This window comes from Pogonomyrmex barbatus, unplaced genomic scaffold, assembly GCF_055798465.1.
Source record: "Pogonomyrmex barbatus isolate J1 unplaced genomic scaffold, ASM5579846v1 scaffold15, whole genome shotgun sequence".
In the NCBI taxonomy this organism is placed as follows: Eukaryota; Metazoa; Arthropoda; class Insecta; order Hymenoptera; family Formicidae; genus Pogonomyrmex; species Pogonomyrmex barbatus.
The window spans coordinates 2,705,585-2,719,424 of record NW_028297111.1 but is presented as its reverse complement, the minus strand read 5'-3'; the positions used below and the strand labels follow the sequence as shown (position 1 = coordinate 2,719,424).

The 13,840-nt window shown below is 32.0% G+C and overlaps 1 protein-coding gene across 1 annotated transcript; it reads right to left on the bottom strand.

Annotated features, from left to right (window-relative positions):
* Positions 1–2,141: 2,141 nt before the first annotated feature.
* Cap-D2 (CAP-D2 condensin subunit) lies at positions 2,142–11,797 on the bottom strand. Its single transcript, XM_011635737.3, has 21 exons — positions 11,653–11,797; positions 11,426–11,586; positions 11,093–11,227; positions 10,794–10,972; positions 10,589–10,728; positions 10,186–10,267; positions 10,052–10,114; positions 9,743–9,976; positions 9,280–9,612; positions 8,997–9,186; positions 8,579–8,901; positions 8,116–8,508; positions 7,756–8,000; positions 7,546–7,666; positions 6,591–7,069; positions 6,262–6,519; positions 5,537–5,809; positions 5,322–5,464; positions 4,918–5,253; positions 4,497–4,613; positions 2,142–2,522 (listed from the first exon to the last, which is right to left on the bottom strand). The coding sequence occupies exons 2-21, from the start codon at positions 11,538–11,540 to the stop codon at positions 2,383–2,385; spliced, it is 4,299 nt and encodes a 1,432-aa protein (XP_011634039.2). The 5' UTR covers positions 11,541–11,586; positions 11,653–11,797; the 3' UTR covers positions 2,142–2,382.
* Positions 11,798–13,840: the final 2,043 nt, after the last annotated feature.

Here is a 13,840-nt window from a genome sequence, read left to right as displayed (position 1 = left end):
ACTTCAGTGAGTGATATTTATATCAATGCGCATATATCCAATAGTAGATGTAAAGTCATTAGATTGAAGTAAGCAATGGCATAGTATACAGTAGCGCAACTCCTTTCAATATATGAAGCCAAAATCGCAGCGCGCATGCGCAAATTGAGACACTTTGTACAATGGCGTCATCTGAACTTCTCTCTCGCTTTACTCTTCCTTGTCTTTATGCTCTCTTTTTAATTCATTGTTACATTAGAGAAATTGAATTTACAAATAAATATAATTACAAATAAGTAAAATTGTCATGTAATACACATATATTTGTTGTATATAAAAGAGCAGTCTTAAAAAAATAGTATATATTATGCTTTAAAAAATGAATATGTAGATAAAAAGATATCTAATAATAAATATAAATTTATAACAAATTAAGCTATAATAGCTAAGTTTTGTATTATATTTAAAATAAAGAATACATGCTTTTATACATAAAATATATATATATATATTTCTAAATATATATATATATATATATATATATATATATATATATATATATATATCTCATTTTTTATTTTATAAAATTTATAAACTTTTTGATATTTTGTATTTAAAAATATATTTGCACGTGCACACATACCACACATACATTGTGCGCGCGTATGTGTGTGAGAGAAATATATATTTTTAAATACAAAGATTTTACATGTATTTTTTATTTTGAATACCATACAAATCTTAGCTACTAGATCTTAATTTGTTATAAATTAATATTATTAGATATTTTTTATCTATATATTTATTTTTTAAAACATAATATATATATTATTTTTTAAGACTGCTTTGTTTTACTGCTTTGTTTTTATAACAAATATATATGTATTATATGATAATTTTACACTTATTTATAAATCCGATTTCTCTAATGTAACAATTAAAAAGAGAGCATAAAGACAAGATGCAAGAATAAGCAAGAGAGAAATTCAGATGACGTTTTGTATAAAGTGCCTCAACTTGCGCATGCGCGCTGTGATTTTGACTTTACTAACATCAAAGTGTCGGTCCACAATAGGTGATTTAAGCTTTAAGAACTAAGAAATTGACCAATTATAATCGAATATGAAAAGAATAATCGACTATGATTGGTCAATTTCTTACGACTTAAAGATTAAATACTTATTGTGGACCGACACAAAGGTGTCGACAGAGAGTTGCACTACTGTGTACTGTGGCAATGTCGTATAATTCCTTGCATTTGGAGTTAATATGGCGGAAAGTGCACATAAGAGTGCCGTCTGATTGCCCACGTTGCCGATTGGCCAATTTAAAATAAAATTATTTGATTGGTTGATCTAGTAGAAAATCTCCAGACATCGGTCTGTAAGTGGCTGTGTCGAATTGCAACGTGGTCAAACGGGATGCTCCCGCACATAATGTACTTTCATGTACACATTGGATCTGTTCTTTTTGGCTGACTGCCTGCACTAGTTCAGAATTTATCTTTCTTCTTCTAAAGTGAATTAGTATAACCAGTATAATCAGTATAACTAGTATAACTAGTATAACTAGTATAACTAGTATAACTAGTATAACCAGTTTAGCCAAAAAGAACAGGCCTTGTGTCTATAGTTTGCGGTACTTTATCAATTTAGTGACTTTAAGCAAAGTGATATTATGGTCATTTAACATTCATATGTGACGGCTTATTTTCGATTAAGCTCCAATTAACTTAATTGATAATTACTTTCGAGTATATCTGTATATTATTTCGTTAATTATTATGGATAAAATTATTAATTTCTTATTATTTAATAAATTAAGATAGAAAACGATTTTTTTTCATTAATGAAACTGCATGTGAAGAAATAGTAAAGTTAGAAAGCTATAAATTTAAATAAATATTACGTAAATATTACGTTTTATATTTTAAAAATTTATGTAAAATTTATATATAAGTTTTATAAAAAGAAACTTTAAAAATAAAATTGAAATTTTGAATTTTTAAAATTTCTTTTCAAATACATTATAAATAATTCAAAAAACATAAAAATGTGTTTTTTAAAGAATTAATTAATGATGATGTTGTTTTGCTATTATTACTCCTTATGTCATTTAAATTTAATTAATTTTCAATTTAATTAAATTAATTTTCAAAACTCTTTTTTTACTAATTTCCTTTATTTTTCTTTTATTTTTAATTATAATTATATATCCTAGTATAATTTGTAAAAATATCGTTATATCATAAAAATATTAATTTTTCATAAATATTATTATTACTTAATATTTTAATTAATATTTTATTACTATTCTATTATACTCTTATTACTATTTATAAAACAATTTAATTCTTATCAAAAATATTTTCCCATTAAATATTTTAATTTTACAAATAAAAAATTATTTACGCAATCGAGTGGAACTCCTTCTTGTTAAAATTTCTTGCGACGATTTATCAAGTTTATTTCGTTTTACGGACGGTGACGCACAACTAACAGCCACTTTCGTGTCTTTTCCTCTTATATGTTCTTTTCTTTTGCCTAAAAGAAAACAAAATAAATTCACTTATTATTCTGTCAGTTTTATTATTTTATAAAAATAGTAATTAAATGCTATTCATTATTGTTAATTAAATTAATTCAATTGATTATTGATAAGAAAATTACATACATATAATCGTTAAAAACAATGTTGAAATTACTGATTACAAGTTTGAGTAATATAATAATTATATGTTTATAAATTGTATATTATAATAATTATATAGTTATAGATTTTTAAGAATATTTGTTATCTTGTTTGATATTAATTTATTATATACAATTCATAATTATTTTTATTTGATATTTATTTGTAATGTATTCACACACGTATGCATACATGTACAATTTTTTTTAAATCTATTTCTATCAATGTAGATTAACTTTACTCTTAATTTTATTTACTTTATATCTTTTTCTAATTTTTATTATTTAAAAAAAATAAAAAAATAAAAAATAATACTAAAAAAATAAATCTCTATTCTCTATCTTTATTTCTATTTATATATTAAATGTTATTCGTTATATATTGTATGCGGTTTTTTTCTGCTGTTTAGAATTACAACAAAGAACAGAATAATAGATAGTATTATGATGGTAGACAGGATTTTAGGTATTTAATAATTTTTCTTATTGATAATTTATTTACATAAAATTTAATTTTAGACTTAACTTTCATTTGTCCTTTGTAAGTTTATTGCTTTCGAAGAGTTCATTCCAAAGAGCCCATTATTAATTAATTTACTTTTTTTCAAATTTATATCTATAAATTCAAAACAATTACTTATATCCCAAATTACGTGCCATTATTTAATGAACTTGCAATGTAGTAGCTCAAAGCTATCGCTGAATTATTTTACTAAATCGATAATGAAATCAATTTTCTTCTCTTCATGGAAATCTCTTATCGCGCAAAATATTACCACGACACGCAACATGTATTGTATTAGGTGTTTTGGTTAGTTTTGAGGGATTTTTTTGCAAAAATACATATCTATTTAAACAATTTTGAATAACTAATTCAGACAATTCATGTGGAACTCACTTGCCTTCTTTTTGAATCTTTTCCATTGCGTATAAACGATCAGAAACCATTGATTTAGTAACGTTTAATGCTTTAGCTAATTCTTTAAGCATTTGAACTGAGTTTTCTACCTAACAATGCCTGCAATTCGGTATCTTTAAACTTCTTTAGTTGACCTGAACGTTCTTTGTCTTTCAAATCACCACTTTTAAATCGTCGATACCAGTGCTCTCATGTTTTAACTGGATGGCGCATACTCAGAATAAGTTTCTGAGATGAACCGTTCTTTGTTATATTTGTTCCAACCATTTTATACATAGATATGTCTGTGATATGCTACACTAGGTATGATAACGTACATCCATAACAAAACCTGCAGATAGCAAGTCAGATCTTAAGCAGAACTTACTGTCAACTTGCTGTCTTAAAACATTCGACTATTGAAGCATGTGGTAATATTTTTCACAGTAAAAATTTTTTTCGTGAAGAAAAAGGGCTAGAGCTAGAGCTTTGAGCTATTACTTTGCAAGTTTGTTAAAAATAACGGCATGTCCCGAATAATTGTGTTAAATTTATAAATTCAAAAATAAAAAATTAGACACTTAAGATTCTGTTTATCGAGTAACATCATCTATTATTCTGTTCTTTAAAACTTATTTCATTGATTTCGAATAATTCTATATTGTAATATTATAAAACTAATTATATTATAGATGGAGAGAGAGAGAGAGAGAGAGAAAATTCTGAGTTAAAATTTTAAAATCAGTTTTTACAATAATTTCTTGGTAAATAATTCACTATTTATATACATATATATGTGTATTAAATTTTACATATGTGTAAATAAAAATTTTTATTTAGAAGTGACTATAAATACTAAAACTGTTTCTAAAATCAGTTATTCAATTATACTAATCTTTAAAAGAAATAAACTTAAAAAAAATAAATACCTTGTTTTACAAACATCGAGGTATCTGGTATAGCATCAGTGCTATCGTCATCATCTTTTGTAAATGATTTCGCATGAGAGACCTTTTCATTATTGGATATTTCTTTGCTGTTTTTTACTGTAAAATAGATGCAAAGTTATTTAAAGTTTTTAATTTTATAATTATAATAAGTGTAAATATGTAAGTATAGTATAGTAAATATAGTATAAGTGTGTATTAAATAATTTTTATAAAATATTCATAATATAAATAATTTCAAATATAAAGTGAAACGCCTCCATGAATATATGTCTATATGATAGTTACATGTATGTTTATAATTATAAACATAAAATATTAAAATACATTAAACACATAGCATATAATTAAGCACATAAATTAAATAATAATAAAACATTCATGAAATTGATTTCAAATTCACCTTTGACAACATCATCTATATCTTCTTCAGAGCTATCTTTTTCATCATCGGAGCTATCTTCTTCTTCGTCGCTAATACTTTTACGTCTGCTTCGACGGATATTTCTCTTGTTTCTTGGCATGGTAGATGGTGGTGGCATCAAGTGTTCATCTGTTATCTCATTATCTGTTTTAGCCTCCAAAAGTTCCTGAATTTTCTCTTCCAGTTCCAGACTAGCGGCTTTCGTGTCTGCCTTTTTTTTCGTTTGCTCGATTATATTTTGCAAGGCTATTAATACTGGTTTATAATGAATTTTTTCTTTCAACAGCGGTAAACTTTCAATAAGGCGTCGTATACCTTTCAAAAAAATAAAGTACAAAATTATTTTTTTTAATAAATCATTAAATATAATTTGTTTTACTTACTTTTTCCGCTGAATTGCAAAAGCGAAAGACAATAAGAAAGATCACGCCATTGTCTTTCTGTAGCAGCTAATTTAAATCTAGCGCAAATCTTATCAATTATCGTATCAATTTGTTTTTCTTTCTGCATTAGGCCAAGAATGTATCTATAAATTAAAATAAAGCAGCGTTCATATTTTTCATTACTCGAAATACTTACAAATAGTTACAATATTTACCTAATAGTTTCCTGGAAATTTTTCTCATCGAGATTCAATTCAGGATCCGCTAAGCGCGATAATATATCAGGCACTATGTTATACAAAGCATTGCCTTTCTGAGCAAGTTGAACGAAAAATTCTTTCGTGTCCTGACGTACCTGTTCATCCGCATCAATAACACAAAGAGCTAATTCCGAAACCTGTCCTTTCACGCGTATCATTTCCCTCATTATTAAATTCGATAGCATACGGACGCATGTTCTACGCACGTTCACATCTTTATCTCGAAGTCTGTAAAAATAAATATTGGCGGTAATCATACTGTAATCTTATCAATTATACTCTTTTTTATGAAAAATAAAATATAGAAACTTGAAAAAATTAACAATTTTTTAAAATACATTCTAATATATGAAATATAAAAATTATCGATACGTGTGTGTGTGTGTGTGTGTGTGTGTGTGTGTGTGTGTGTGTGTGTGTGTGTGTGTGTGTCGATAATTTTTATATTTCATATATTAGAATGTATTTTAAAAAGTTGTTAATTTTTTCAAGTTTCTATATTTTATTTCTCATAAAAAAGAACATAATTGATAAGATTACAGTATTCTAATTGAATATGTATATATATATTCTAATTGTATATATATATATATATATATATATATATATATATATATATATATATATATACAAGTAAATTCAATTAGAATACTGATTTTAAATATTGAGAGTTGATTTACCTTCCATAGATATGTTTTGACCAAGGTTCCACTTGATTGGGGAATCTAGTGGCAAGATCACTTAATCCAATCAGCATATTTGATCGGATTCCGGGATATGGCGATCGCTCCAATATGGTAATCAGAAGTTGCAGAGATTTTTCACAAAATTCAGAGCTTACTGTCATCATTTTACTGAGCGCGAGTGAACCTGCAGCTTGCACGTTCTCATTGTTATATTTGGTACTAGGATACTGACACACATCCAATACAAGTGGACTGTAAATAATTCCTCATACATTACAAATATATAATTATCTAAATGTTATTCCTGATATCTGAATACATACACAAATTTCGTAAGTAAGCCATCCCCAGTGATGATTTCATGTTCAAGTACATCGTTCATGAATTCTGCTTCGGCGTCATCTATTGCACCCTCTAAAGCTTCTTCCCCGTTATCCTCAGTGAGTATTGAAGTATCTCGAGATATTCGAGAATTTCGAGATACTCGAGAAAATGCGTTTGCCGAGGTTAATGAATTCACCGACTTAGCTTTAATATCCGGCGTTGGAAGCACGCCTTTCGTTCGTTTCTTTTTCTTGCCCTGCATTTCTCGTAACATATTTCGACGCTTTAGTTCTTTATAAATAGATATGTCTAGGTGAACTAACTGTCTGATGGCAACATGTCCAATTATATAAAGCAATCTGGAAAGTACAATGCTAGACACATCTGATACTTGATTCATCTCTTTATTTGTGAATTGACCCTTCTCAGTGATGCTCAATAATAATTCCTTTATTAATTTGTCAGGCTGATTTGCTAACTGAAAATAAAACAATCCGAGTGATATTACAAATGTATTTAATTCTTAGCTTTCTAAAAACTCAAATAAGACAATTGTCAAATGTATATTTGTTCTCTTTCTGTAAACCAGAATCCATATTTTATGTATTTAATATGTAAAATAGAACATAGTACAAAAAAAAACATTAAAATTTTTAATAAAAATACATAGTAACATGAATAACATATAGTATATAGTAACGTAACAGTAAAAATAAATATATATTTTTTATTTTTATTTATAAAACAAAATTTATAAAATAATAGATATTCATACAAAATATAAATAAGAAAGTTTACTCAAAATAATTTTTTATATATAAGTATCTACTCTTTTATAAATTATTTTATAAATAAAAGAATTTACAAACATAAAATTATAATATTTTAAACTAAAATGCAAAGAATTGACTTGGAATTTACTATTTAAGAGTTAAGTGCAACAATTTTACTCACATGATATATAACATTAAGTGCATCCGTTGTGAAAGAAATATAGGCATTCTCTTCCGTGTTGGTGAAAAAGTCTATTAATAATATCATGATTTTTTTAAATATTTCATGATTATTAGGATACCTATGTACATATAGAAATAAGAAAATGTTTTTTAAATACAATTTTCCATAAAATTCTGAATTATTTTCATTGCTTTTAATAAACGCTACCTTAGAGGTAATTTGTCGATATCCTTACTGTTTTGTTTTATCTTTAACAACGTTCTGCAGGTATCTCGCGCTAAAAGAAGATCGTCTTTTGCGCGTGGGCCTAATCCAATTTTCATTAAGACATCTAGATTATCTGTAACTATGTTAGATTTCGCCTGCGCTATCATCGTTATTATCATTAATGCGGTTCTGCTGTCTATTGGCGATGTGTCTGGATATTTCATAGAGAACTTTTCCCATAACACCTGCATAATATATTCATAATTAGAATATATTTTTAAACTTGTCTTTAAATATTTAATCCATAAATAATTAAAATATTTATAATCTATTATGAAATGCAATATTAAAAATATTTACTTGCAACAATTCGTTGTTTAAGTCTCCGTTTTCGTACCATGTCGCTATTAAAAGAGTCAAAGCTGAGCTCTGTCCAGGCTTTAATTCTTTCAACAATTCAATCAGACGATTCGCACGAGCAATGGCTATTTGACGAGTCGATCGTTTATCACTATTTATATCAAGATAAATTTGTTTATATACTATGGCGATGTTATTGCGTACAGATTGATCACGATGGAATACTTGAAACAATGCTTCGCGCATAGAACTAGCCGCACCAGTTACTCCGAATTGGAAAGCAGTTCCTAAAAATGTGCACGATTCAACAGCATCTCCAACACATGTGGAAAACAATAATTTCTCTGCCATCGGTATTGCTTTCTCTAATTCGGTCGCGAACTTGAGACATTTCTGTAAGAAAAATATATAATAATAACAGTAAAATGTAAAAGAATCGCAAATTCATTTTTATGTCACATACATTCAAGTAATTTATAACGCGATTTCGCAATCTTAATTCTTCTTCGTTCTTATTGTCTTGTTCTGATCTTCCTGCATCATTTAAATCTTCATTTTTGTCATCTGCCAATTTGTTTTCTGATTCTATAAAGATTTTCAACAAAAAAGCGAATAAACATTCCTCTTTCGCTGAGATGGATAGATTTTTCATTTCAGGAGCTTCCTTCAATTTTGTACATGTTTTCCACAAATATGTCACTGCTTCAGTGACTTTTTGATTTAATAATAATTGTCTCACGTGCTCAAACGCATCATCTGGATCGATATTCTCATCTTGTTCTACATCTATAAAGAAATTTATCGATTTTGTAATTTATATTTTACAAGTAAAACAATAAAGATTAATTCGTTGACAAATAAGAACTATTCATAACACGAACTATCTGTGCTTTCTGCTTCATCATTTTTCAGAACTTGCTTTATTGCTGCCTTTACGTCTGACTGTAAATTGACCCAAAGCTCGAATCTCTGTTGATTGCCACGTCCACTAGAGCTTACGATTTGAGTTTTTAATTCTTGTAATTTTATGGTCTCCTTTTCCAACGATTTGGTAATTTCAACACAATTTAACTACAATGACAGATATGTACAGATTATGTACATGTCAAAAAAATAATTTAATTGTAAATAAAATTGGAAATATAATTTTTTAATTGTGTATACCTTGCCAGCGAAAGGATTGCTTTGTAACAAGGTACGCAGCAATAGAAGAGCTTGCTTGCGGACATTTGCACTTTTATCTTCCAGTCGTAATGCAGTGCTGGCTAAAAGCTTCCCATATCTTGCTAATGGCACAGCACCTTCACAGCATAAATCTTGCCAGATATGAAGAACTTTTGATCTCACATGAGCATTGCAATCCAACATGTGTTCTTCTAAATTATCCAGACATTCATCACGTTGCTCTTTCTTTGTCTCTGTGAGATCTTCGCCAGTTAGTGCTTTTTTTATCACAGCACCCAAAATTCCAATTACACAATTTCTCATTGTATAAAACTATTAAAAAAGTTTTTAAAAAGTTTTTACTTCAATTAAAGCATTTATAACTGTAACTATATAATTATATTATCATCTTTTTTTATTAAATAATTGTTTAACTAATAGCAAATGAATTATGAAAACATACCTCACTTGATAGATAATCTGTAATTTCATCAAGAATAGGAATTATGAGATTAGGTTGCAAAATCGCGATATTCTCAAGAAATACGGATGTGTTGCGACTATCTGTTTCGCTAATTTCTCTTTGTCCGATTTCATTCATCACTTCTTTTACCAAACCGTTACAGCCGCATTCAGTGACCATGTGTACCACACCAGTTGCTATAGGTATCGCCAGTGCATCATACAACTTCACCAACTATGGCATTATAAATATATTATGAATATTTTTAAGACAATAAAAATTATCAATAATTTAGATCAACATAGATACCTGAACGATTCTCACAACACAAGTTATTCCATGATTGTACTTTTTAATCAAAGTTCCTAGAATCTGTTTATAATAAAAAATATAGCATTTGAATGTAATAGAATTTATGTATATGCAAGTATAATTGGCAATACCTCAAATATAGTTTGTCTCATATGCTTTTGCTTAGTATCCTTACTCTGCTCTAATATCTTATAACATATCTGTGCTAAAGTCCTGCAAGTATTATGTTGTATTTTAAAATTAATTTTCTATCATTGGTAAACTGGAGATTTGAGAACAGTTGATTCTTTTATTGTAAATTCTAAGATAATTGGTAAATAATGGGATAGTATCTCTACCTAAAAAAAACTTCTGATGATAATAAAAACTTGCTATTAAAGATTTTACAAATATATCAAAATTTTTCTAAATTTTAATATAGGTCAGAGCGATGTAAAACATTACAATGAATTTTTAAAGATCCAAGGTTGGTAGATGTTAAATTACAGTCTGTTGAAAGAGTCGATATAATTATATAATTATATTATAGCTTACATGACGAAAGAATTATCAACAATAGGTGGCCTCCAAATTTTATGCAATGGTACCTGTAACCATCGATACAAAACTTCCAATGCTTTTTGCCTAATTTCCTCCCATTCTTCTTCAATATCTGACTTTGCAGGTTTCTTACGCTAAAAAATTATGTCTTTTAATCATATAATTTCATAATATACAATAATACAGATAAATTTTATACCTTTCCAATATTAATCTCATTACTACTTTTTATTTGCTCTTCTATATGACAGATAAACCATGAAAATAAATATGCTAACATATTGTTAATACATAAATATGTTTTCCTATCTTCATCATCTGTAATATCCTTGCCATGGTCAAATATTTTTTCCAGATCATCCACAAGTATCTCTAAAGCTGAAAGTTATACATATATGATTCTAGATAAAGTAGTTTATCTGTTTTAATACAATTGCATCTGTTGCAAAACATAAAGCTGTTGTTTATATAACCTCAATTTCTTGCAAGAAATATTACCCTTATGGATTCTACTGAAGGAACGCAGGCAGACTTCAAGCTCAATTTTATCACCATGAACAACAATAGAGAAAAATGTATCAAAATGATCCAAAATAAAATGTGCACCATTTGCCTGCAATTCCGATCGCGTACCTGTAATATAAATTTAATAGTTATAGAAGCTTCTGTTGCAACTGTTATTTAAATAATTTAAATATGCTGCTATAGAAAAAAAATATTCACATGTATATATATATATATATATATATATATATATATATATATATATATATATATTATATTCATGTGTCAATATTTTGTTAAAAGTAAAGAATTTGAAATAGAACTTACTATCGAGAGCCTGTGATATCATTCGTAAAGGAGTAATCTCTTTAACGAAATACTGCCCAGCGTGCGACGTCAAAAGTTCATCTTTCACCAAAGGGATCACGAAATTCTTCACCATTTTAATGTGATTTCGAATTCAACTATCAATACAAATCAATCACGCACTAACAGAAAAAATGAAATTCTTATTCTATCACTTTCATAATAAATATATATAAATAATTCATTACTTGTTACGTTAAACAAATAAAAAATATCTTTTTTCTTCCTCTTTATAATGAATTTTTGAGTTAACCAAAATCATACTAAATCGAAACATCAGAACGTTAACCAACGGAAAACTTGCTCCATCATTTTTAAATTCAATGCTGCCAACGCGCTAAAAAGTTCTGGGGTGAGTTCAGAAATAACAACCGAGTGCACTCAAGTCATTAAATATAAAATACCCAATTTAGGACGGTATTCATAATCAGTTCTTATATTTAAGAACACCTTGGGAGCTTTCTAGCTAGGAAACACAATTAAACACCTGAAATAGCTTATAACTTTTGACTATATAAATATAGATTGCTAGTAGCTCACTTCACTCGTGACGCCAACATTAATTTGGATAATAGCGCTACCATGTCCCACGAACTAAAATGCGTGACGTCATTGAAGCGTGAGTGATTGGTCAGTGCATATCAGTTCATATCATTTCATTTGATCATATACGAAACTTACATATTCTTGAAAACCATTATGATGTTTATGGTACACCAATGTGGTGGTTCGTATGTCCACCAATGAAAACGTTGTGCATCTGATGAGTCTCCGGCGCAACCAATCCGCTGTCTGCTTCTCGAGTGCAAAGCGGAATGGGCGACAGGGAAAGGAAGGTTTGTCGTGCTGGTTTCGAGTCGTTAGTGCGACTTCGACGGATGGCGAGGCCTCGGTCTGAGAGGCGGCGTGGAACGAAGGCTGCCGGGGTCTCGGCGGGACGTTCCCCGCGTGATGCTCCCCAGATCCAGGGGTATGAGGCGCCACGGAGTGCTGGTGGGCTCCGGTCGTAGTCCGGTGAAGCCTGGGACGGATGGGCAGCGATGCGCCGCAATCTGCGGCGAGAACCTCGCCCGTTGTGGGGTGGTTGGTTCGCTGCGTGCGTCCCTGCGGGCCGGAAAGTGGAGGTTGCGGCCCGGCGTAGGCGGGCAAGCCCGCGGAGCTGCTGCGCTCGGCGCGGTGTCGCCGGTGTCGGTGCCTGGCCGTCTCGTCGTCCTCCCAGCCGTGAAGTCCGCTCTGCGCTGGTCCTGGCGGCGGGGGTAGGCCTCCCCGCGGTGATGGCGGCCAGCAGGCTGCTAGAGCACGGGCGGATGCGGCTGCGAGGTCGGCGGCTGTGTAGAGATGGCTGCGACGTGGTGGCGGAGTCTGATCCTTGGCGGCGTACTCTGGTGTCGTCTCTGCGGCGTGGCCTTCCTCCGGAGTCTGCGGCGGTGGCTCGTTCGGGTGCCTCTCGGCAGGGATGCCTAGAGTCCCGCTCAACGGCGTGAACGGCCGCTGAGGAGAGTTCGGCGAGAGGAGGCACGGCGTGAACGGCCGCGTCGGAGGGTGAGGAGCCCCTCTATGGCGTGAACGGCCACCGAGGGGAGAGTACGACCTATGAGGGGTCGGTAACGCCAGCCGCAAAAGGCCGTGTAATTGATCGCAAGCGGTCGGACCTCAGTGTCTCTTTAGCCGTGTACGGGCCCCAGAGCGCACTGAGAGGTAGTGCCGGGTGCTGGTGCTAGCCGCTCTTATATAGCGGCGGTGTGGTCTTCCGCGCACGAGTTGATGATTGTCCGGTTGGCCATCTCGTGGCGAGCGTGTGTCACTCCCGTGCGCGGGCCCACGGTGTCGGCGCGTGGCAGCACGGCGGCGCGCGCCGGCGCACTCGTTGCTGGGCCAGAGTGGCGGTGACCGCCACAGGACCCTCCCGTGAGTGACGGAGTCCATTATGTGATGTATCGCTGAGGGAAGCGGACTCGTCTTCCCGATCGGGTAGTGGTCTCTGTAGTTGCTCGTGCCATTGGTTGCGGTGTTGTTGGTGGCTCCGGGGCGACGCTGTTTCTTAATTGGGTGTCTTCCTGTTTGAGGATGTAGGCCGGCTTAAGGCGGTCGATTGAGACGGTGGTTGTGTTGTCTCGAACCTGTAATTGGTAGGTCTTATTAGTTCGGCTCACCACTTTGTAGGGTCCTTCGTAAGGTGGCTGAAAGATGCCCTTGGGTCCGTCGTGCCGGAGGAAAACGTAGTCGCATGTCCGCAAATCTTGGTGCACGAATGGTTGTTGCGCAGAGTGGTTGGATCCTTCAATCGGGCGTAATGCGTCGGTGAGTAGCCGCAGTGCCCTGAGCCAATCAGCTTCGGCCTCTGGTTGTGGGTTGTTCGATTCCGTGAGGAATTGT